The following is a 26,611-nucleotide window of genomic DNA, read 5'->3' on the forward strand; positions in this document are numbered from 1 at the left end:
CCCCCTGATCAGCCCTGCTCTGTGCATAACAGGGGGTGGCACCGCAACCTCCCCATCGACCCTGCCTTGAGTGTGACAGGGGGCGGTGCCCCAATCCCCCAATCGGCCTACCCTTGAGCGTGACTAGGGGTGGCATCGCAACCTCCCGATCTGCCCTGCTCTGTGCATGACAGGGGTCGGTGGCCCAACTCCCCAATCGGCCCTGCTCTGAGCCCGACCAGGGGCTGCACCTAGGGATTGGGCCTGCCCTCTCCCACCCGGGAGCAGGCCTAAGCCAGCAGGTCATTATCTCCTGAGGGGTCCCAGACTGCGAGAGGGCACAGGCCGGGCTGAGGGACCTCCTCTCCCCCCCCACCCCCCGAGTGCACAAATTTTTGTGCACCAGGCCTCTAGTTATCATATATTAAAATTCTGCATACCTCTGTGTCTATTCCTGGTGTCTCGTTTTTACTCTGTTAGTTGATCTATTCATGTCCCACATTGTGTTAATTATAATAAAAGTAATTATAATGTTTTAATACCTTTCAGAACTAACTCATCTTTCCTTACATTCTTGCTTTTTAGTGTTTTGTTAGCTGTAGTGAATTGAGTTGTGGACCCCAAAGAAGTATGTCTAAGTCCTCATCCCCATTACCTATAAGTGTAACTTTATTTTGAAAAGAAGGTCTTTGCATATGCAATTAAGGGTCTTGAGATGAGATTATTTTAAGTTTTTCTTTCTAAATTTAATAACAAGTATCCCACCCTAGCTGGTTTTGCTCAGTGGATCGTGCATTGGCTTGGTCCCTGGTTCGATTCTGGTCAAGGGCACATGCCTGGGTTATGGGCTCAAGCCCCAGAAGGGGGCATGCAGGAGGCATCCAATCAATGATTCTCTCTCATCATTGATGTTTCTATCTCTCTCTCTCTCTCCCTTTCCCTTCATCTCTGGAATCAATAAAAATGTATACAATTTTTGAAAAGTATCCTTATAAGAGATAGAAGAGAAAAAGCCACAGAGGACAAGGTCATGTGAAGACAGAAACAGAAACTGGAGTTATGTATCTATAAGCCAAGGAATACTTAGACCCATCAGAAGCTGGAAAGAGGCAAGAAACAAAAGCTCCCCTTGAGCTTCTACATGTCAGAATAGGTAGTATATTAGTTTCCAAGGACTGCCAAAACAAATTCCCACAAACTTGGTGGTTTAAAACAAAAATACATTCTCTCACATTTCTGGAGGACAAGAACTTCAAAATCAGTGCTTCAGTAGAGCTCATATAATATTGTTTTTAAAGAGTGTTTTTGTTTTCTCCATGTAGAAAAATGGAAACGTTTAAATGTTTATTTCTAATGTTTTACTTTTTTGTTGCTAGTCATGCACCACATAATGACATTTTAGTAAATGATAGAACGCACATCCAATGGTGGTTCCGTAAGATTAAAATGGAGATTTACTGTACCTTTTCTAGGTTTAGACATACAAATACTAACCATTGTATTACATTTTCTAGTGCAGTAACATGCTGTATCGATTTTGTGTAGTAGGCTAAATCACCAATTAGTTATGGTGTATGATCTTTATAGTGGTTATGTTCATCAGGCTTATTGGCCTGTAATTCTCTTTCTTTGTAGTGCCTTTATCTGGTTTTGGAATTAGGCTAATGCCTTTCTTTGTAGTGCCTTTATCTGGTTTTGGAATTAGGCTAATGCCAGCCTCATAAAGAGCTTCCTCTTGGAGTTTTGGAATAGTTCCCCTGTTAAGCCATCTGAATCAGAGCTTTTGTTTGTTGGGAGTTTTTTTTATTTTTTATTATTGCTTCAACTTCATCAGTAGTTAGTGGTCTATTTAGCTTTTCTGATCCTTCCTGATTGAGTTTTGGAAGATTATATTGTTCTGGGGATATGTCCATTTCATACAGGTTGTCTAGTGTGTTTGAATATAGTTGCTCATAGTATTTTTAATGATCTTTTGTATTTATGTAGGGTCAGTTGTTACTTTGCCTTTTTCATTTCTGATTTTGTTTATTTGAGTCCTCTTTTTGTTTCTCAATGAGTCTGACTAAATGTTCATTAACCTTTATTATATTTTCAAAGAACCAGCTCTTGGTTTTATTGATCATTTGAATTGTTTTGTTTTGTTGTTTGTTTTTTTTGTCTCTATGTCACTTAGTTCCACTCAGATATTTATTATTTCCTCCCTTATACTTAATCTGGGCTTTTTTTGTTCTCTTCCTAATTCTTTTAGCTGTAAGGTTAGATAGTTTATTAGAAGTTTTTCTTGATTTTTGATGTAGGCTTGTAATGCCATGGACTTCTCTCTCAGGACTGCTTTCACTGTGTTCCATAGACTTTGTATTGTTGTGTGTTCATTTTTATTTTTTTCCAGGAAGTTTATGATTTCTTCCTTGATCTCATTGGTAACCCATTCATTGTTTAATAACATGCTATTTAATCTCCATGTGTTTGAATGTTTTTGATTGTTTTTATTATAGTTGATTTCTAGTTTTATGCCGTTGTGATCCAAGAAGATGCTTGATATGATATCAGTCTTTTTAAACTTGTAGAGACTTAGTTTGTGTCCTAACATGTGGTCTGTCTTTGAAAGTGTCCCATGTGCACTTAAGAAGAATTTATATTCTGTATCTTTGGAGTGAAGTGTTTTATATATAAATTAATTCCATCTGATCTAGTGTGCCACTTAGAATCACTGTTTACTTGTTGATTTTTTTGTCTAGAAGATATATATATATATATATATATATATATATATATATATATATATATATATATGATGTCAGTGAAGTGTTAAAGTCCCCGACTATGATTGTATTGCTTTCCATCTCCCTTAAAATCCTCCAGAAGGTTTTTAATGTGCTTGTGTGCTCTTGTATTCAGTGCATATATGTTTACCAGAGTTACTAGTATATTCTCTTGTTGTATCAATCCCTTTAGCATTGTGAAGTGGCCTTTATTTTCTCTTTTATGGACTTCACTTTGAAGTCTATTTTGTCAGATATGAGCATTATTACTGCAGCTTTTTTGCTAGTATTTTTCATTTCCATTTGCCTGGAAAAATATTTTCCATCTCTTCAGTCTCATCCTGTGTCAGTCTTTTGTTCTGAGTTAGGTTTCCTGTGGACAACATATATATGGGCCATGTTTTTTTATCCAGAGCCATTTGCATTTAAGGTTATTATTGATAGGTACTTATTTGTTGCCATTCTTATTCCTTATGCCTGTGTTATTCTCTTTCCCTCTATTTCTTTTTCTTTCAACATCCCCTTTAGCATTTCTTACAGTGCTGGCTTGGTGGTAATAAATTCTTTAAGTCGTTTTTGGTCTGCAAATCTTTTTATTTCACCTTTGTATTTGAAAGATAGCCTTGTTGGATAGAGTAGTCTTGGGTTCAGTCCTTTGGTTTTCATTACTTTGTATACTTCAAGCCACTCCCTTATGGCCTGAAGTGTTTCTATTGCAAAATCAGCTGACAGCCTAATGGGAACTTTCTTTCTGGTAACGTTCTGTCTCTGTCTTGTAGCCTTTAAGATTAGTTCATTGTTTTTAATGTTTACTCTATTTATTATTATGTGCATAGGTGTGGGTCTTTTGGGATTAATCTTCATTGGGACTCTCTGTATTTCCTGAACTTGAGTGAGTTAAAAAATTTTTTTTTCTTTATTGATTAAAGTATTACATATGTGTCCTTATCGCCCCATTGCCACCCCACCCCCAATATCTCCACTCATGCTCTGACCCGCCTGGTGTCTGTGTTCATTGGTTATGCTTATATGCATGTATACAAGTCCTTTGGTTGATCTCTCCCCCTTACCCCCACCCTCCCCTACCTTCCCTCTGAGGTTTGATGGTCTGGTTGATGCTTCTCTGTCTCTGGATCTGTTTTTGTTCATCAGTTTATGTTGTTCATTATATTACACAAATGAGGGAGATCATGTGATATTTATCTTTTCTGACTGATGTATTTCGCTTAGCATAATGCTCTCTAGGACCATCCATGCTGTTGCAAATGGTAGGAGTCCCTTCCTTTTTACAGTATGTAGTATTCCATTGTGTAGATGTACCACAGTTTTTTAGTCCACTCATCCGCTGATGGACACTTAGGCTATTTCCAAATCTTAGCTATTATAAATTGTGCTGCTATGAACATAGCAGTGCATATATCCTTTCTGATTGGTGTTTCTAGTTTCTTGGGATATATTCCTAAAAGTGGTATCACTGGGTCAAATGGGAGTTCCATTTTTAGTTTTTTGAGGAAACTCCATACGGTTTTCTACAGTGGCTTCACCAGTCTTCATTCCCACCAGCAGTGCACGAGTGTTCTTTTTTCTCTGCATCTTCGCCAGCACTTGTCATTTGTTGATTTGTTGATGATAGCCATTCTGACAGGTGTGAGGTGGTACCTCATTGTCATTTTGATTTGCTTCTCTCAGATGATTAGTGACTTTGAGCATGTTCTCATATGTCTCTCAGCCTTATATATGTCCTCTTTCAAAAAGTGTCTATTTTAGGTGTGTTGCCCATTTTTTGATTGGGTTGTTTATCTTCCTTTTGTTAAGTTGTATGAGTTCCCTGTAAATGTTGGAGATTAAACCCTTATCAGAGATCACATTGCAAATATGTTCTCCCATGCACTGGGCTTTCTTGTTGTTTTGTTGATGGATTCTTTTGCTGTGTAGAAGCTTTTTATTTTGATGTAGTCCCACTTGTTTATTTTCTCTCTAGTTTCCATTTACCTAGGAGCTGTATCCATGAAGATATTGCTTGGGCATATGTCTGAGATTTTGCTGCCTGTGGATTCCTCTAAGATTTTTATGGTTTCCCATCTTATGTTTAAGTACTTTATCCATTTTGAGTTTACCTTTGTGTGTGGTGTAAGTTGGTGGTCTAGTTTCATTTCTTTGCATGTATCTGTCCAATTTTCCCAACACCATTTATTGAAGAAACTATTTGACTCCATTGTATGCTCTTGCCTCCTTTGTCAAATATTAATTGAGCATAGTGGTTTGGGTTGATTTCTGGGCTCTCTACTCTATTCCATTGATCAATATGTCTGTTCCTGTGCCAGTACCAGGCAGTTTTGAGAACAGTGGTTTTGTAATACAGCTTGATATCTGGTATTGAGATCCGACCTACTTTGTTCTTCTTCCTCAGGATTGCTGCAGCTATTGGGGTCTTTTTTATTCCAGATGAATTTTTTTTGAGTTCATTCTAGGTCTGTGAAATATGCCGTTGGTATTTTAATGGGGATTGCATTGAATCTGTAGATTGCTTTGGGTAGTATGGACATTTTAATGATGTTGATTCTACCAATCCATGAACACGGTATGTTCTTCCATCTGTTTATGTCTTCATCTATCTCTTTTTTCAGTGTCCTGTAGTTTTCTGAGTACAGGTCTTTACCTCCTTAGTTAAGTTTATTCCTAGGTATCTTATATTTTTTGGTGCGATGGTAAATGGGATTGCTTTTTTAGTCTCACTTTCTGTCAGTTCACTATTGGTGTATAAAAATGCCATAGATTTCTTGGCATTAATTTTGTATCCTGCTATATTGCTGAATTAATTTATTAAGTCTAATAATTTTTTGACAGGGTTTTTAGGTTTTCTATGTACAGTATTGTGTCATCTGCGAATAATGACAGTTTTACTTATTCTTTTCCAATTTGGATACCTTTTATTTCTTCTTCTTGTCTAATTGCTATGGCTAGCACTTCCAGCACTATGTCAAACAGGAGTGGTGAAAGTGGGCATCCCTGTCTCATTCCTGTTCTTAGGTTAAATGGTTTTAGTTTATGCCCATTGAGTATGATGTTGGCTGTCGGTTTGTCATATAAGGCTTTTATTATGTTGAAGTATGACCCATCTATTCCCACTTTGCTGATGGTTTTTATCAAGAAGGGTTTTGGATTTTGTCAAATGCTTTTTCTGCATCAATTGATATGACTGTGATTTTTATCTCTCAATTTGTTTTTGTGATGTATCACATTTATTGATTTGTGGATATTGTACCATCCTTGCATCCCCGGGATAAATCTTATTTGGTCGTGGTGTCTGATCTTTCTGATGTAATACTGGATCCGATTTGCTAGAATTTTGTTGAGGATTTTGGCATCTATGTTCATGAGGGATATTGGCCTGTAATTCTCTTTCTTTGTGTTGTCTTTATCTGGTTTTGGGATTAGGGTAATATTGGCTTCATAGAATGAGCTTGGAAGTGTTCCTTCCTCTTCAATTTTTTGGAATAGTCTGAGGAGGATAGGTTTTATTTCTTCTTTGAATGTTTGGTAAAAATCCCCTGTGAAGCCATCTGGTCCAGGGCTTTTTTTTGCTGTCAGCTTTTTGATGACTGCTTCAATTTCCTCCCTAGTTATCGGCCAATTGAAATTTTTAGATTCTTCCTGATTGAGTTTTGAAAGGTTGCATTTTTCTAGGAATATGTCCATTTCCTCTAGGTTGTCTTGTTTGTTAGAATAGAGTTGTTCATGGTATTTTATTTTATTTTATTTTTAACAATCATTTCTATTTCTGTGGGGTCTGTTGTTATTTTGCCTCTTTCATTTCTGATTTTGTTTATTTGGGTCCTCTGCTTCTTGGATAGATGTTCATCAATCTTGTTTATCCTTCCAAAGAACCAGCTCTTGGTTTCATTGATCGTTTGTGTTGTTATTTTTTGGTCTCTATGTCATTTACTTCTGCTCTGATCTTTATTATCTGCTTCCCTCTGCTCACTCTGGGCTTTTCTTGTTGCTCTCTTTCTAATTCTTTAAGTTGTAGAGTTAGATGATTTATTACCATTTTTTCTTTTTTTTTTTTTTAAATGTAGGCTTGTAGAGCTGTAAATGTTTCTCTCAGGACTGCTTTCACTGTGTCCCATATATTTTGGATTGTTGTGTTTTCATTTTTATTCATTTCCAGGATGTTTTTAATTTCTTCTTTGATCTCTTTAGTAACCCAGTCATTGTTTAATAGCATGCTATTCATCTTCCAAGTGTTTGAATTTTTTTGATTGTTTTCATTGTAGTTTATTTCTAATATTATGCCATTGTAGTCTGAGAAGATGCTTGATATAATTTCAATCTTCTTGAATTTGGAGAGACTTTGCCTGTGACCCAGTATGTGGTTTATCTTTGAAAATGTCCCATGCACACTTGACAAGAATGTATATTCCATGGCTTTGGGGTGAAATGTTCTGAAGATGTCAATTAAGTCCATCTGATCTAGTGAGTCATTTAGGATTGCTGTTTCTTTGCTGATTTTTTGTCTAGGTGATTTATCCAGTTATGTCAGTGGGGTATTAAAGTCCTCTACTATGATTGTATTGTTGTTGATCTCTCCCTTGATATCTTTGAGGAGTTTTTTGTGTGTATTTGGGTGCTTCTGCATTGGGTGTATATATGTTTACCAGGGTTATATTCTCTTGTTGTATCGATGGCCTTCAGTTTGAGGTCTATTTTCTCAGAAATAGGTACTGCTACCCCAGTTTTTTTCCCTTTCCTTTTGCCTGGAAGATATTTTTCCATCCCTTCACTTTCAGTCTGTATGAGTCCCTTGTTCTAAGGTGGGTCTCTTGAGGACAGCATACATATGGGTCATGTTTTCTTATCTATTCAGCCTCTTGATGTCTTTGATTGGAGCATTTAGTCCCTTTTCATTTCAAGTTATTATTGATAGACTAGGGGCCCAGTACATGAATTTGTTCACCTTGAAAAGAACTGTGGACTGTGAGGCTACGATGGGCACAGTGACGGGTCTCAGCCCATCCTCCTTGCCCCCATCTAGCCCTCCCACCTTGGCCTCCGGTCCCCTGTCTGCTGGCTGCCCCGCTCCCACTGCCGCTGCTCCCATGTGCTGAGGGTGCTGGCCCCACTCGCACCCGCTGATGGCACAAAGTGATTGGGGCTGGCGCGAGCAGCAGGTGCAAATGGCGGCTGCTGCCCCAATTGCCCCTTAGGAGCAGGCGGAGGTGGAGAAACCCTCAGAGGCGATGGAGGCTGGCAGCCCGTCTGCTGATGGCACCAAGCGATCAGGTCCAGCACCAGGCACTGAACGGTGGGTGCGAGTGGCGGATCCAGTGCCAGCAGCGGGTGCGAGCGCTGGGCAGGACCATGGTGCGCAGGAGCAAAGGATTTTCAGTAACCACCAGAAGCTCACCCTGATGACAGCGACCAGCACCCCACCTTGGTCTGGTGCCGCCGCTCACCTGCTCCACCATCCTGCTGTGGCCAACTCCTGTCATGTTTTGCACATGCCCCCTGGTGGTCAGCACATGTCATAGCGACCGGTTGTTTGGTTTTTCCAGTTCCACCATTCAGTCTATTTGCATATTAGCCTTTTATTATATAGGATACTTGTTTGTAGCCATTTTTATTTTTTTTTGCCTGTGTTCCTTCTTCCCTTTTTATTTCTTCTTTTTACACCAGTCCCTTTAGCATTTCTTGCATTGCTGACTTGGTAGTGATAAATTCCCTTAGCCTTTCTTTTTGTCTGTGAAGCTCCTTATTTCCCCTTCAATTTTGAATGAAAGCCTTGCTGGATAGAGTATTCTTGGATTCAGTCCTTTGCTTTGCATCACTTTGTAAATTTCCGTCCATTCTTTTCTGGCCTGGTGTGTTTCTGTTGAGAAAGCATTTGATAATCTAATGGGAAATCCCTTGTACATAACTTTCTGTCTCTTTCTTGCAGCCTTTATGATTTTCTCTTTGTCTTGAATGTTTGCCATCATAATTATGGTGTGGGTCTTTTCGGATTCATTTTGTTTGGGACTCTCTGTACTTGTGTGACTTTCTTGCCCACATCAGGGAAGTTTTCTGACATTATTTCTTCCAATAGGTTTTCTAATCCTTGTTCCTCTTCCTGTCATTCTGGCACCCCTATTATTCATAAGTTGCTTTGTTTCATGTTGTTCCAAAGCTCCCTTAGGCTCCCCTCCTATCTTTTAATTTTTTTCTCCAATTGCAGTTCAGTTTGGGTATGTTTTGCTTCATTCTCTTCTAATTCACTACACACGACCACACAGTCCCCTTTCACTCCCTCACTCACACCCTCTCCCTTATTGCTGCCATCTTCCTGCCTCTATAGTTGCAATAGTATTTTATTACTATTATTCTTTTCTCATTAATTTCTACTTTTTAAGTTATTTTTTAATCTTTATTGTTGAAAGTATTACATAGGTCCCCTTTTTCCCCCATTGTCCCCTTCTAACCTGCCCTTCCCCTTCCCCCACCCTTTACTACTATATTGTCTGTGTCCATGGGTTATGCTTTTTTTCTTTAGTATTTTCTACTTAAAATTAAATTTAATGGGGTGACATTGGTTAATAAAATTATATAGGTTTCAAGTATACATTTGTATGATACATGGTCTGCATGTTGTATTATTTCCTTATGTTATCTTTTCATTTATTTTTTTCTAATGTTTTGAGTTTTACTTTATTTGATTTTTGTGTTGATATTTTTGGGGCTATGAGTTTTCCACTGATCAATGCTATACATTATAATATTCATTGTTTTAGTTATTATTAGTTTTCATAAATTCTGTAATTTCTATTCCCTATTCACTTAAGAATTGTTCAGTAATATCCTAATGGAAGGTCCTTTTTGATTACATTTTTACAGTCCAATTTTATTGTGTTGTGATCAAGGAGTGTTGTTTGTAACATTGCCACTTTATATAACCTACTGGTTTTCTTTATGTCTTAATATACAACCTAATTATGTGATTTTTTTTCCATGTGCACTTAAAAGAAGGTATGTTTTCTATTGTTTGAGTATAGTCCGGGCCTGTCAGAATGTATTTCATATATTCTACCTTATTACATTGTTTCTACTTTATTACATTGTTAGCTTTTTTAAATAATATCATTTATTTTTTTGTCTACTAAACTTGTCTTAAATTGTTTTATATAGGTGATTATGTTACTTGGTATATAGATACTCTTAAATGTGTTATCTTCATTGTGGAATGTGAGTTTTAACATTATAAAGCATCCTTATTTGTCCAGAGAAATGCTGTTTTGGTTTAATATTTTCTTTTGGGGTAGTATCTCCCACTTTCTTAGTAATTCCATTTTTGTGATGAATATTTGTCCATCTTATTTTTAACTTTTTGAATCATTGCATTTAAGGTGTGTCTTTTTAAAATATATTTTTATTATTGATTTCAGAGAGGAAGGGAGAGAGAGAGAGAAATAGAAACATCAATGATGGGAGGGAACCATTGACTGGCTGCCTCCTGCATGCTGGGATCAAGACTGAAGCATGTGCCCTGACTGGGAATTGAATCATGACCTCTGGGTTCATTGGTCAATGCTCAACCACTGAGCAACACCGACTGGGCTAAGGTGGTGTGTCTTTTATATATAATACAATATTCATTGATTCATGAATCAGTTTGAAAATTCTTTTAATATGCAAGTTATGATCACATTGATATGATTCTCAAATGTTAGCATGCGAAGGAATCTACTGGAGCACTGGTTTATACACATATTGCTGGCCCTACTTTCAAAGTTTTTGATTTAGTAGGCTGAAATGAGGCCTGAGAATTTGCATTGGTAACAAATCTGGTTGTTTAGGTCTTGGGTTCACACTTTTTGAACCATTGATCTATAGTTAGTGTTGCAGAAGGGAAACTTTAGGCTATCCTAATTTTTTTGTTTTGTTAAGTAATGTTTCTTCTGCCTGAATGCATGTAGTAATATTTTTCTTTAATAGTTTATGTCAAAACTTTTATCTCTGATAGTGTTTTTTTTTTGTGGCAAGTGTAATCATTTTAGCATTTCATTTTCTAAGTGTAAATATTGATATTTTACACTGTGTGATTGGTTTTGTATATTTAGTTTCTCTTACAAGCTCCTATACCAGATCTTTGCATTTTCTGTTAAAAATATTTAGTAGTAGTATTTTATATTTTGATTTTTAGGCCCTTTAGCAGAAAAATATTATATTAAAGAGGTAATGTGTAGTAAGGTAATTCTTGCTTTTTATTATTGTACTCTTTGCTATATGAAAAAATAATGCTCTTTTGAGATGAATTTAAATTTTATTTTCTAAACCTAAATTAAAAAATATAAAATCATATATGTAAACTATTTTGGGATTTCTTTTAATATAGATCTATAAAGATGGAAATATTTCTATAAAACTAAGTTGTCTATGCAAGATGTATTAAAACCTTTCTATTAATATTAAAATATTGTTATTTTGGATTATAGATTTGTTTAAATAATTTGTACATTTTTGTGATTGAAAATTGCAAAACTTGAATGAAATGTTTTATCACACATTGTGAAGAATTTTATTTTAAAATGTTTAATTACAATTTTATTTTCCAGATTTTGGAATCTCTTTTTAAGGTATGTTCAAAATATTGCAGTTTAAGTTTACTAAAATTAAATACAGAAATACATGTAAATGAAGTTTCTAAGGTTTGAAGTAGTAAAATTCTTTAACTTGCTGATATATATATTTAAAAATTTTATATTACAATTGTGTTACACTAGCCCTATTCTAAGTCCTAGGATAAATGATGTTTGGTTCATTACTAATTTTTGATATATGAAAATTCCCTCTCTCTCTCTCTCTTGCTCTCTCTCTCTCTCTCTCTCACACACACACATGCATGCATACACACATACCCATTTATTCCACTTCAAAATTTTAACTTGTTAATAATTATTTCTTTTCTGGTCCTTTTTTTTTAAAGTGGTTTCAGCGACAGGTCAATCAAATGGAAGAGGTAAGTAAAACATTTCTTAATTTTTAATTAAATTAATATTTTATCTCATCTATAAACAAATTTGGAGTATAAGTTAAAATTTTTTGAGTAACCATTGGTTAATATTGATTTACATAGAGAAAGAATGAATGGATAGATAAAAGTGTCTCAGGGATTTATACACTACGTTCCTGTATGTATCTGCTATACTCTGAGTTTGGTACATTCTTTCACCTAAAATTGAACAATAGAAATTTAATTATTATTCTTTCCCTAATTTACATAAAATAATAAGTGACAAGAGAAAACTTATCAACTTAAAATTATCCTCTATTTAAATAATCATGCATAATATATATGCTTACTATTAAATTATATATTCATATTTTTAAAAATGTAATGTTATTTTAATGACTTTTTTGTACTACTTGATTTTCAGGTGCTTTAGTACCAGTTTGAAAACTACTGGTGTCTGTTTTTAGGGGTTTTAAATTCTGTTTTGGAAAAGACTTTATGTTATCTGTTTATATAGCAAAATGATTTCTAGAATAGCTTTAGTGATTCATGGAATTATTTTAGTTCTCCCTTCGATACGTTTGTGGCTCAGCCCAATTAAACACTCTTGAAGCCCAGACACTTTAAGTTAAATAGATTTATTTATTTGGGATATAAATTAAAGGTTAAAGTTAGAAATGGAATCCTAGCAGCTTTTTATTATTTTACCTATGGCCCCAGAGTAAACTTTTATGGTCTTGCATTCTTTGCTTCAGATATGGCTGACACTGGAAGAAGATTGGTAGTTGTTCTTTGATTATGGTAGATTGGTCATCATCTTTCCAGAGAAGTAGAATTGGGGTGAAGTTCACTCTTTCCCCCCACCCTCTTATAAGATTGGTATTTCTTTGCAATTTGGGTAGTGCAGCTTACCTTTTGCCTTCTTATTTTTGTTTCAACCTCTTTTTATTCTATTTTTTTTATGCAGTTGTCTCACTCTCTTATTTATACACGTAGTTGTGTCAATGTGTGAGACCCATCCAAAACTCTGGTTTCTCAGTTCCTTGACCGTCTTATCTCTGAAGATCTGTGTCCTTTATTTCTGGCTCCACTTCCAGTCACACTCTAGACCTTACCATTTATCAAATTGTTTTACTTTAAACATTACTAATTCAGGTAACTCATTCTTAAACTAGAAATATCTATCTTTCCAATTATTATTTTAAATACTGTTCTGGCCACTTTTGAAGTCAAGACCACTAGTTCACTTATTCCTCTATCTCCTTGCAGTCTTTTTTTACTCATCTTTCTTCACTTTGGAGACTATGTACTCCATCACAGTGAATTTCTTAATTTCCTAATCTCTTTTACCTCTTTCTTTCTTTTGTTCTTGTTGCACTTGTCTAACAAAACAACCCTGAATAAATGTCATTATTCACTCTTTGGGTTTAGCTGTGAAACACTGCTGAGAAAAGTGACATAATAGGTCAGACTCAAAAACTACCTGGAAATTCTATCGCATCTGAAATTGATTTCAACCTTTTTCAGACATCATCTCAAACTCACCCACTTTGTCCCATTTTCATCTTCACTTTCACCCAAGTGCTTGAAATGCTTGAAATACAAGCCACTGGTTAGAATTCCATCACACACACACACACACACACACACACACACACACACACACACACACACTTATTTACATGCATACTCATTCTATGTTCCTTTCCTCCTGTTAATTAGAGTTTATTGTTCCTTCTCCTACATAAAATTCATTCTTATACTTCTGTTTGGTCTCATCTCGACTTCTCACAAAATTTGATTAATCATTCTCTCTTGTATATTAAACTTTTGTCATTCAAACTGTGTCCTTCCTTTTAGTTTTTAAATATGCTCATGTCTTTCTAATTTAATGCTACATTCCCCTTCAGTTATAGGTCTATCTCTCATTCGTCCTTCATAACCAATTTTAAAAATTATTTTGGAGATTTGGGAGAGTGACGTCAGAGCAATGGTGGCATGAGAGATAGCCTTGTTCTCTCCCCTTGAAGCTTGAACAATTTGAATGGATATAAATCAACAAAGGATTCCCTGCCCAATGCACAATGTCTGAGATATCTGTGCATTGAAACACAAAAAAGTGGGCAAGTAGCTCTACCTCATGGAGCATTATCCTGGTCCGGGCATATACCCAGGGTGCAGGTTCAATCCCTGATGGTGGTTTGTGTGGGAGGCAACTAATCAATGTTTCTCTTGCACACTGATATTTCTCTCTTCCTCTCTCCATCTTTCTAAAAAAAATCAATAAAAAAGCATATCCTTGGGTGAATAGTTAAAAAAAAGAAATAAAGGTGAGCAAGTGGGAGCCAATGGGGGAGGCAAGATGGGAGAAGAGCTCAAAGGAGCTACGAACACTGACCAGCAGCCTGGAGCTCACTGCATGGCTCAGCCCAGAGAGTGGAGGAGTCAGGTTATGGCTGGCACTCCCTTCAGCCAGAAGGAGCACTTAGTGAGTATTTCTGCAGGAGTGGGCAGTAGGAGCTGTGGCTGAGCCCAGTGACCTGGCAGGGACAAAGCACAGAAGTGTGGTCATGGTTTTCTGGAAGTCAGCATTCCAGACAGAGAAACAAAGCCATGGAGCCTGCCCACCTTCCCTTAACCTCCCAGAGCTTGTCTTCCCTCCCACTTTGTGGTGGGTTCCAGAGCACATTATCTGCAAATCCAAGAACTGGGTCTACAGAAACACCTTTTGCCCTGAGCAAAGAGGGCACTCTGCAGCTAGTCCCAGGATCAAGTGGAGGCATCAGGGGACATTGTGGAGATATGCTGATTACCATTGCTAGTAGGGCAAAGCAACAAAGGAGGTGGCTGGGTTCCCCCAGTTCACTCCACCCCCATACATTGGCAGCTGCTCTGCTGTCAGTGTCTGGCTGGGGAGGACAGCACTGGGATTTTATGGATTTGGAGTCCATTGCCTACTACATGCCCCTGTGGGTGACCAGATCACAGGGAAGGCACCCACTTTCCCAGGGAACACAGGCCATTTACCACCACCCTACAGAGATCTGAAAAGCCTGAGAAGTGCAAGAGAGTTGAAAAACGTTTGATTCAGTGTCATCCACCAGAAAACAATTGAATGACTACCTCTTATCAATCTACTAGAGAAGTGCCACTCATACATAGATGCCTAAAAGAGGAGGATCACATCAAATACCATGTAGAACCAAGATAACGAGGCAGCTCAGACAGAAAATGAAAATTCTTCAGAAGATAAACTTAAAAACATGGAAATACATTATTTAAAATAGTGGTTGCCAGCCGATGGTCCATGAGGTCTGAAAAGTTGGCGACTGCTGGTTTAAGGAAACCTTTGGAGCAGCGGTCGCCAATTGGTGGTCTGCAGGCCATTGGTGGTCTGTGAGGTCCGAAAGGTTGGCGACCACTGATTTAAATGACAGAGAATTCAAGATTGCAGTTCTGAAAAAAACTCAACAGGATGTAAGAAAATACAGGCAGTTTAATGAACTCAGAAACCAAATCAACAAGCAAAACAAGTACTTCACTAAAAAGATTGAAACTTAAAAAAAGAAGCAAACAAATTCTGGAGAAGAATTCAATAAAAGAGATCAAGAATGAATTAGTAATTCCACATGTGAGTGAAATCATATGGTACTTGTCTTTCTCAGACTGGCTTATTTCACTTAACATATGCTCTTCTGCTCCATCCATGCTATTGCAATGGGTAAGATTTCCTTTTTTATAGCGAAGTAGTATTTTACTATACCACAGCTTTTTTATGCACTCATTCACTGATGCATACTTGGGCTGCTTCCAAATCGTGACTATTGTAAATAATGCTGCAATAAACATAGGGGTGCATATATTCTTTCAAATTAGTGTTTTAGGTTTCTTTGGATATATTCCCAGAAGTGAAATTCCTGGGTCATAAGGCAGTTCTGTTTTTAGTTTTTTGAGGTAACTCCATACTGCTTTCCACAGTGGCCGGACCAATCTACATTCCCACCATTGCACAGGGATTCCCTTTTCTCCACATCCTCACCAACAACTTGTTGTTTGTTGATTTATTGGTGATTGCCATTCTGACAAAAATAAACTAACACACAAAATAGAAACAGACTAATAGAGAACAGACTGCCATCTTTCAAGTGGGACGGGAATTACAGGGCTGGGTGAAAAAGATGAAGGGACTAAGAAAAAAAACCCTTATAGACACAATCAACAGTATTGTGATTATCAGAGGGAAAAGTGGGTCAGGGGAAATGGAAGAAGGTTTAAAAGGGATAAATGGTGATGGAAGAAGACTTGACCTGGGGTGGTAAACAACACAATGTAATACACAGATGTATTATACCTGAAACCTCTGAACTTTATTAACCAATGTCACCTCAATAAATTCAATAACAAATAAAATAAATTAACTAGAAAGCATAGGAAATAGAGTGGACCAGATGGAGAAAAGGGTTAGGGTATCAAAGATAGAAACCTAGAAATGATGCAGAAGAAAAAAGAGAGACTTGAGCATAAAAAATGAACTCTAAGAACTATCTGACTCCATCAGAGAATTGTAAGAGTAATAGGCAGGCTTATTTCACTTAGCATAATGCTCTTGAGTTCCATCCATGCAGTTGCAAATGGTAAGAATTCCTTCTTTTTTACCGCATTGTGTAGATGTAGGGGAGGGTGGGAGTAAGGGGGATCAACCAAAGGACGTGTATGCATGAGTATAAGCCTAGCCAATAGACACAGACACTGGGGGTCGGGGGGGGGGAAGAGGTGAGGACATGATCAACAGTGAGGAATTTAACAACCATAAAAAATTTTCCCCAAAATAAAAGTCTAGGACCAGATGGCTTCATCAGTGAATTTTACCAAACATTCAAAGAAGATTTTATACCTATCCTCAAAATCTTCCAAAAAATTGAAGAAGAGGCAATACTCCCTACGACACTCCCTACCACATTTTATGAGGCCAACATAAGCCTGATACCAAAACATGGCAAAGTTAATACAAAAACAGAAAACTACAGACCAGTATCTGATGATTACTGATGTAAAAATCCTACACAAAATGCTAACAAATTGAATATAACAATACATTAAAAACAATACATCACACTAGGGTGGGATTTATTTCAAAGGCACAAGGATGATTCAACAAACATAATCAATGTAATATGCCACATTAACAAAACAGGATAAAAATAATATAAATATAATCTTTATAATCTTTATCTCTGCATCAATAGATGCAGAGAAATAATTTGATAAGATACAACATCAATTTATGATTAAAATACTCAATAAAATGGGCACAGAAGGGAAATACCGCAACATAATAAAGGCAATATATGACAAACAAACTAATATAATGGTGAAACCTGAATGCTCTTCCTCTAAAATCAGGAAACATACAAAAATGCCCACTCTCACCACTCTCATTCAACACTAGAGACCCGGTGCATGGATTCGTGCACCAGTGGTGTCCCTCAGCCTAGCCTGCAGGGATTGGGCTGGAACCGGCTCTCCAACATTCCCTGAGGGGTCCCAGATTGTGAGAGGGTGCAGGCCAGGCCAAGGGACCCCATTGGTGCATGAATTTGTGCACTGAGCCTCTAGTATGCATCTAAGATCTTTGGTTAATCTCTTTCCGCCCTCCCCCCTCCTCCCTTCTCTCTGAGACTCATCAGTCTGTTCCATGTTTCCATGCCTGTGGTTTCTGCTCCTGCATTGAGTGTCTGCCCCCTGATGGTCAGTGCGCATCATAGCTACTGGCCGGTTGGCCAGTCTACCAGTTACTTAGGCTTTTATATATATAGATAGTACTGAAAGTCCTAGCCAGAGCAATCAGGCAAGAGAAAGAAAAGGCATTCAAATTGGGAATAAAAAATATGATTCTTTATATAGAAAATGCTAAAGACTCCACCAAAACTATTAGAAACAATAAACAAATAGAATAAAGTTGCAGGATACAAAATCAATGTACAGAAATCCACTGCATTCCAATATACTAACAAATTTTACAACAAATTAATGAAAAAGAACAATTTCTTTTGCAATGGAAACAAAAAGAATAAAATACCCAGGAATAACTGTAACAAGGATGTGAAGGACCTACATACTGAAAACTGCAAAGTATTGTTAAAAGCGATTGAAAAAGACACAATGAAATGGAAAGATATTCCATGTTCATGGATTGGAAGAATCAAAATAGCTAAAATGTCCATATTTTCCAAAGCAATATACAGATTTAATGCAATCCCCACAAAAATCGTCAGATATATATGGAACCACAAAAGACCCTGAATGGCAAAAGCAATCCTGATAAGAAGCTAGAGGTATCACACTATCTGACTTCAAGTTATATTGCAGAGCAGTGATAAAACAGCATCCAATTATATCATAAAGCAACAATAATAAAAACAGACACACAGACCAATGGAATGGAATTGGATGCCCAGAAATAAAACCACATGTATATGGGCAAATTATTTTTGACAAATGAGCAAAAAAACTTCCAATGGAGAAAAGAAATCCTCTTCAATAAATGGTACTGGGAATATTGGAAAGCCACATGCAAAAGAATGAAACTAGATTACAATTTATCCACATGTACAAAAATTTATTCAAAATGGATAAAAGACTTAAATATAAGATCTGAAACAATAAATTACATAGAAGAAAATATAGGTACTAAACTGTGGACCTTGTTCTTGAAGAAGCTTTTATGAATTTTACTTTAAAGGCAAGGGAAATAAAAGCAAAAATAAATAAATGGGACTGTATCAGCTAAAAAGTTTCTGCACAGAAAATGAAACTGCCAGCAAAATAAAAAGGCAACCAACCAAGTGGGTGAAGATATTTGCAAACAACAGCTCCAACAAGGGGTTAATATCTAAAAAATATAAAAAGAACTCATACATCTCAACACCAAACAGACAAACCAATTTAAAAAGTGGTCAGAGTACCTGAACATACACTATCATGAGAAGATATTCAAGTAGCCAACAGATATATGAAAAGATGCTCAACTTCACTAGCCATTAGGGAAATGCAAATCAAAACTGCAATAAGATACCACTTCACACTTGTTAGAATGGTTATTATTAACAAGACAATAACAAGTGTTGAAGAGGTTGTGGAGAAAAAAACCCTCATTCACAACTGGTGGGAATGTAAACTGGTACAACCATTATGGAAAACAGTATGGAAGTTCTTCAAGAAATTAAGAATGGAATTAGCATATGAACCAATTTCTCTTCTGGGTATCTACACAAAAAATGTGAAAACATGTATTTGCAAAAAAAAAAAAATGTACTCCTGCATTCATTGCACAGTGGTTAAGACATAGAAGCAACAAAAATGTCCTTGGATAGATGATTGAGTTAAAAAATGTGGTACATAAGAGCTGAGTTTTTGAAAAGATAAACAAAATTGATGAACCTCTAGCAAGACTCCTCAAAAATCAGAGAGAGGATCCAAATAAACAAAGTCAGATAGGAAAGAGGTGAACTAACAACAGACACACAGAAATACAAAGTATCATAAAAAATATAATGAATGACTATATTCCAACAAACTGGACAACCTAGATGAAATGGACATATTCCCTAGAAAAATACAATCTCCAAAACTCAATCAGAAACCTGACCTGAATAGGCTGATAACTACTGATGAAATTGAAGCAGTAATAAATTTCCAGCAAACAAAACTCCTGGTTTGGATGGCTTCACAGGGGAGTTTTACCAAACATTCAAAGAAGAACTAACACCTATCCTCCTCAAACTATTCCAAAAAAATTCAAGAGGAAGAAACACTTCCAAATACTCTTTATGAGGCCAGCATGATCCTAATTCCAAAACCAAGTAAAGACACTAAAAAGAGAATTACAGGCCAATATCCCTGAGGAACATAGATGCTAAAATCCTCAACAAAATATTAGCAAATCAGATCCAACAATACATTAAAAAGATCACACACCACAACCAAGTGGGATTTATCCCAGGGTTGTAAGGCTGGTACAATATTAGCAAATCAATAAATTGGATCACTGAGAAGAGGATTACAAAATGGCAGTGAAGTAAGTGGATGCTGCACTGACATGCTCCCAGAATGAAACTGGAGTTGCAACTAAAATACATCCTGAATAATTGACTAAGACCAGCTGGAGAGGACCCTGATAACAAAGGACATAAAGTAGGGGCCAACATAGAAACTAGTTGGAAGTGCTGAGGTGCAAAAGGGCTGGTTGGGCTTCCACAGAGAGAAGCTTAGGTTCTGGAGGGACATCTCAGCTGTTTTTCACTGAGAACTCTGCTGTTTAAACCCCAAGCTGGGCTCCCCAGCCCACAGCAACATAATTGAGAATGGTGTCCTCATAGCATCTGGGTGTGAAAAGCAGCAGGGTTGCTGTCTTCCAGGGAGAGATGGCTGGAAATCCAGGCATACTCTTAAAGAGCCAATGCACAAAATTTTGTGTGCAGTCACTGACTTTGGGCTCTGGCAGAAGGAGGGTAGGGTGGACTGGAGCTGAGTGAGCAAAAGCCAGTTTTGGGAGTTCTGGAATTGGACCTCGGAAGGCAGAAACCCTGGTTTCCTGTGCTGAGTCATTCATTGATGCTGTGGAGGACATCTTTCTCTGGTGGATCTTTGCTATCCAGGCAGTTTTTACCCCACCCTACTGGAAAACCTGCTTGCCCTACCCTATGCAGTTTTTGAGGCCCATTAAGAGACTGAGAATAACAATTAGCATGGAAGCATAAGCAGTTGCCCCACCCTGTTGGAGAACCTTTCTCCTCAGGCTATGGTTGATAGCCTGAGGCTAATCAAGACTGAATATCAGACGAGATCGGCCACTTCCAGGGTGGTATGGCCTAGAGAAGCATCAAACAGACTGTCAAACTACAGCGGAAAGGCTGGGGAGGGTTGAGGGGGGGAGGTAAGAGATCAACCGAAGGACTTGTATGCATGCATATAAGCATAACCAATGGAAGCAAGACAATGGGGGGAGGGGGCAGGGCATGTGCTGGGGGGAAGGAGAGGCTGGGGGAAGGTCAATTGGAAAAAAAGGAGACATATGTACTACTATTTGTAATACTTTAAACAACAACAACAACAACAACAACAATAATAATAATAATGCAAGCAGAGGAGGCACAGAGAGTCCCAAGCAAGAAGAACCCAAATAGACTCACACCCAGACACATCATCAGACACATCATAATTAAAATGACAAAAATTAAAGACAAAACATCTTAAAGGCAGCACGAGGAAAGCAATTTGATACCTACAAAGGAGCTCCCATAAGGCTGTCAACCAATTTCTCATCAGAAACTCTACAGGCCAGAAGAGAATGGCATGAAATATTCAACATAATGAAAAGCAAGGATCTGAAAGCAAGATTACTATATCCAGCTATCATTCAAAATAGATGGTGAAATAAAGAGCTTCCCAGACAAAAAAAGACCAAAATAGTTTATTACCACCAAACCAGCACTGAAAGAAATGCTAAAGGGACTGTTGTAAGAAGAAGAAATAGAGGGAAAGAGAAGATCACAGGCAAAAAGAATAAGAATGGCAACAAATAAGTACCTATCCTATATAATAAAAGGCTAATATGCAATTTGACCCAACGGCAGAATTACCAGTCACTATGACATGCACTGACCAGCAGGGGGCAGATGCTCAACACAGGAGCTGCTCTGTAGTGGTCAGTGCACTCCCACAGGGGGAGTGCCACTCAGCCAGAAGCTGGGCTCATGGCTGGCGAGTGCAGCGGCAGTGGTGGGAGCCTCTCCTGCCTCCATGGCAGTGCTAAGGATGTCCGACTACTGGCTTAGGCCCACTCCCTGCAGCGGACGTAAGCCAGCAGTTGGACATCCTCCAAGGGCTCCTGGACTGTGAGAGGGTGCAGGCCAGGCTGAGGCCCCCCTCCCTCCTGAGTGCACAAATGTTGTGCACCTGGACTCTAGTCAATAATAACCTTACATTTAAATGGATTAAGTGCTCCAGTCAAAAGACATAGGGTAACTGAATGGATAAGAAAACATGACCCATATATATGCTGTCTACAAGTCACCCACCTCAGAACAAAGACTCACACAAGATGAGAGTGAAGGGATAGACAAAAATTTCAATACAAATGGAAATAAAAAAGGGGTACAATATTCATATCTGACAAAATAGATGTCAAAATGAAGGCCATCACAAGAGATGATAAAGGTCACTATAAATATTAAAGGAATCTTTCCAACAGGAGGATATAACCCTGGTAAATATATGCACCCAATATAAAAGTACCAAAACATATAAAAAATTTCTGGAGGATGTTAAGGGAGAGTTCAACAGCAATATAATCATAGTTGGGGACTTTAACTCCCTACTTACTACACTAGATAGATATTCCAGACAAAAAATTAACAAGAAAACAACTCTAAATGAAACACTGTATCAGATGGATTTAATATTGACATTTATAGAAATTTCACTCAAAGCTGCAGAATATACATTTTTCTAAATTGCACATGGGTTATTCTCAAAGATAGACAACATGTTAGGACACAAAACCAGTCTCTACAAATTCAAGTAGTTTGAAATAATATATAGCATCTTCTCAGGTCATAATGGAATAAACTTAGAAATCATTTACAGTAAACACACTCAAAAACATTTAAACACATGGAGGCTAAATAGCATGTTATTAAAAAATGAATGAGTTACCAATGAGAACAAGAAAGAAAAAGTTCTTGGATTGGAGGGATCAAAATACCAGATATCAAGCTATATTACCAAGCCACGGTTCTCAAAACTGCCACTGGTACTGGCTCAAGAACAGACATATAGACCAATGGAACAGAACAGAGAACCCAGAAATCAACCCAAGACATTATGCTCAATTAATATTTGACAAAGGAGACAAGAGCATACAATGGAGTCAAAACAGTCTCTTCAATAAATGGTGCTGGGAAATTTGGACAGATACATGCAAAAAAGTGAAACTAAATCACCAACTTTCACCATACACAAACTCAAAATGGCTAAAGGACTTGAATGTAAGATGGGAAACCATAAAAATCCTGCAAGACTCCTTAGGCAACAAAATAGCAGACATGTGTCACAGCAATATCTTTTTAAAAAATATTTTATTGACTGTTTTACAAAGAGGAGAAAGGAAGAGGAGGCAGAGAAATCCATGAAAGGAAGGGAGAGGGATAGAGAGAAACATCGATCAGCTGCCTCCTGCACACCCCCGACTGGGGATGTGCCCACAACCAAGGTACATGCCCTTGACCAGAATCGAACCTGGAACCCTTCAGTCTACAGGCTGACGCTCTATCCACTGAGCCAAACCAGTTAGGGCCCACAGCAATATCTTTACAGACACAGCTCCTAGGGCAATGGAGACTAAGGAAAAAATAAACAAATGGAACTACATAAAAAAAAGCTTCTGCACAGCAAAAGAAACAATCAACAAAACAATAAGAAAGCCCACTGCATGGGAGAACATATATGCCAATGATATTTCTGATAAGGGCTTAATCTCCAAAATTTACAGAGAACTCATACAACTTAACAAAAGGAAGATAAACGATCCAATAAAAAAATGGTCAAAGGATTTAAATAGACACTTTTTGAAAGAGGACATACAGAAGGCCGAAAGACATATGAAAACATGCTCAAAGTCACTAATCATCCAAGAGATGAAAATCAAAACAACAATGAAATACCATCTCACACCTGTCAGAATGGCTATCATCAACAAATCAACAAATGACAAGTGCTGGCAAGGATGTGGAGAAAAAGGAACCCTCCTGCCTGCTAGTGGGAATGCAGACTGGTGCAGCCACTGTGGAAGACAGTATGGAGTTTCCTCAAAAAGCTAAAAATGGAACTCCCATTTGACCCAGTAATCCCACTTCTAGGACTATATCCCAAGAAGCCAGAAACACCAATCAGAAAGGATATATGCACCCCTATGTTCATAGCAGCACAATTTACCATAGCTAAGATTTGGAAACAGCCTAAGTGCCCATCAGCATATTAGTGGATTAAAAAACGGTGGTACATCTACACAATGGAATACTATGCTGCTATAAAAAGAAGGAACTTTCAACATTTGCAACAACATGGATGGAACTGGAGAACATTATGCTAAGCGAAATAAGCCAGTCGGCGAAAGAAAAATATCACATGATCTCACTCATATGTGGGATATAATGATCAACGTAATTTGATGAACAAAATTAGATCGATCTAGAGACAAATGGTAGGGGTGGGGGAGGGTTAGAGAGCAACCAAAAGACTTGTGTGCATGCATGTTAGCATAACCAATGGACACAGACTCTTGGTGGTGGGGGCTTGCCCAGGGTGGGAATGGTTGGGGGTGGGGGATTAATTGGGGAAAAAGGAGACATATGTAAAACTGTAGACAATAAAGAATAATAAGAAGAAAAGGAATAAAAGTCACAGTATGGCAATATATGTAACACTAAAAAAAAAAGTTCTTGGAAACAAATGAAAGTGAATGCACAACAACCCCAAATCTTTCTGAGATAGCAAAAGCAGTCCTAAGAGGGAAGTTGGCAGCATTACAGGCCTACCTCAAAAACAAACAAACCCAAGAAAAATTAATCTATTTAACCCTATAATTTTATTAGAAAGAGAACAACAAGAAAAACCCCAGATTAAGTGGAAGGACAGAAATAAAGAGTAGAGCAGAAATAAAAGACATAGTGACTAAAAAAAATACAAAAGATCAATGAAACCAAAAGATGGTTCTTTGGAAAGATAAACAAGATTGATGAACCTTTAGCCAGACTCATCAAGAAACAAAGAGAGAGGGCCCAAACAATTAAAATCAGAACTGAAAATGGTGATGTAACAACTGACAACACAAAAATACAAAGGATTGTAAGAAAATACTTTGGGCAACTATATTCCAACAAGCTGGATAACTTGGATGTAATAGACAAATTCCTAGAAAAATACAATCTTCCAAAGCGAAATCAGGAAGAATCAGAAAACTTGAATAGGTTAATAATAACTGAGGAAATTGAAGCAGTAATAATAATAAAAAAACTTCCATCAAACAAAAGCCCTGGCTTTACAGGGGAGTTGTACCACACATTCAAAAAGAACTAACACCTATCCTCCTCAAACTATTTCAAAAAATCCAAGAGGAAGGAATATTTCTAAACTATTTCTAGGAGTCCAGTATTATCCTAATTCCAAAACCAGATAAAGATACTACAAAGAGAATACAGGCCAATATCCCTCATGAACATAGATGCTAAAATCTTCAAAAAAATGAGCAAATCAGATCCAACAATACATTAAAAAGATCATACATTACAACCAAGTGGGATTTATTCCAGGGATGCAAGGCTGGTACAATATTCACAAATCAGTAAACGTGATATATCGTATAAATAAATTGTAAGACAAAAATCACATATCAATAAGACGCAGAAAAAGCATTCGACAAAACCCAACATCCATTTTTTATAAAAGCTTTCATCAAAGTGGGAATAGAAAAATCATACCTCAACATAATAAAAGCCATATATGACAAACCTACAGCCAACATCATACTCATTGGGCAAAAACTAAAACCATTTCCCCTAAGAACAGGAAGAAGACAGAGATGTCCACTTTCAGCACTGTTATTCAACATATTACTGGAAGTCTTAGCCATAGTGATGAGACAAGAAGAAAAAATAAAAGGCATACAAATTAGAAAGGAAGTAAAATTTATTATTCGTAGATGACATGATACTGTACATAGAAGTCCCTAAGGATTCCGTAAAAACTAAATATTTACTAAATGAATTTGGCAATGTATCAGGATACAAAATTAACACCTAGAAATCTATGGCATTTTTATGCAGCAAAAATGAACTTTAAGTCATAAAGAAACTAAAAAAAAATCTCATTTCCCATAGCAATAAAAAATTAAGGTACTTATGAATAAATTTAACCCTGGAGGTAAAAGACTTGTACTCAGTAAACTACAGAACATCGAAAAAAAAGAGAAGATATAAACAAGTGGAAGAATATACCTTGTTCAAGGATTTGTAGAATCAACATCAGTAAAATGTCCATACTACCCAAAGCAATCTATAGATTCAATGCAATTCCTATTAAAATACCAACAGAATATTTCACAGATCTAGAACAAGCACTTCAAAATTTATATGGGACCAAATGAAAAGGTCACTGTATTCAAAACAGCCTGGTACTGGTAGAAGAACAGGCATATAGATCAATGGAACAGAACAGAGACCTCAGAAATTAACCTAAGCCATTATGCTCAATTAATATTTGACAAAGTAGGAAAGAGTACACAACAGAGTTAATGCAGTCTCTTCAATAAATGGTGTTGGGGAAATTGGACAGATACATGCAAAAAAATGAAATAGACTCCCAACTTACACCATACACAAGAATAAACTAAAAATGGATAAAAGACTTAAATGTAAGTTGTAAAACCATAAAAATCTTAGAAGAAACCATAGGGCAGCAAAATCTCAGACATCACATCAATATATTTACTGATACATTTCCTAGGGGAAAATAAACAAATGAGACTACATCAAAATAAAAAGCTTCTGCACAGAAAAGAAATCATCAACAAAATGAAAAGGGAGCCCACTGTCTGGGAGAACGTATTTTGCTATGATATATCTGATAAATGGTTAATATCCAAAATATATAAGGAACTCATAGAACTTAACAAAAGGAAGACAATCCAGTTTAAAAATGGGACAAAGGACCTAAATAGACATTTCCCCAAAGTAGACATACAGAAGACCAAGAGACATTTGAAAAAATGCTCAAATTGACTGATCTTCTGAGAGATGCAATTAAAATGACAATGAGCTACCACCTC

General features: G+C 37.1%; 1 protein-coding gene across 1 annotated transcript in view; it reads left to right on the top strand.

Moving 5' to 3' along the window:
• Window positions 1–26,611, top strand: part of CCDC7 (coiled-coil domain containing 7) — a 172,791-nt gene that overhangs the window by 44,627 nt on the left and 101,553 nt on the right. The window contains exons 4-5 of the mRNA XM_006086710.3: window positions 11,330–11,350; window positions 11,701–11,733. Of these exons, the coding sequence (XP_006086772.1) occupies window positions 11,330–11,350; window positions 11,701–11,733 (54 nt within the window). The remainder of the gene's footprint in view (window positions 1–11,329; window positions 11,351–11,700; window positions 11,734–26,611) is intronic.

The sequence above is a fragment of the Myotis lucifugus genome, unplaced genomic scaffold (genome assembly GCF_000147115.1).
Source record: "Myotis lucifugus unplaced genomic scaffold, Myoluc2.0 scaffold_29, whole genome shotgun sequence".
In the NCBI taxonomy this organism is placed as follows: Eukaryota; Metazoa; Chordata; class Mammalia; order Chiroptera; family Vespertilionidae; genus Myotis; species Myotis lucifugus.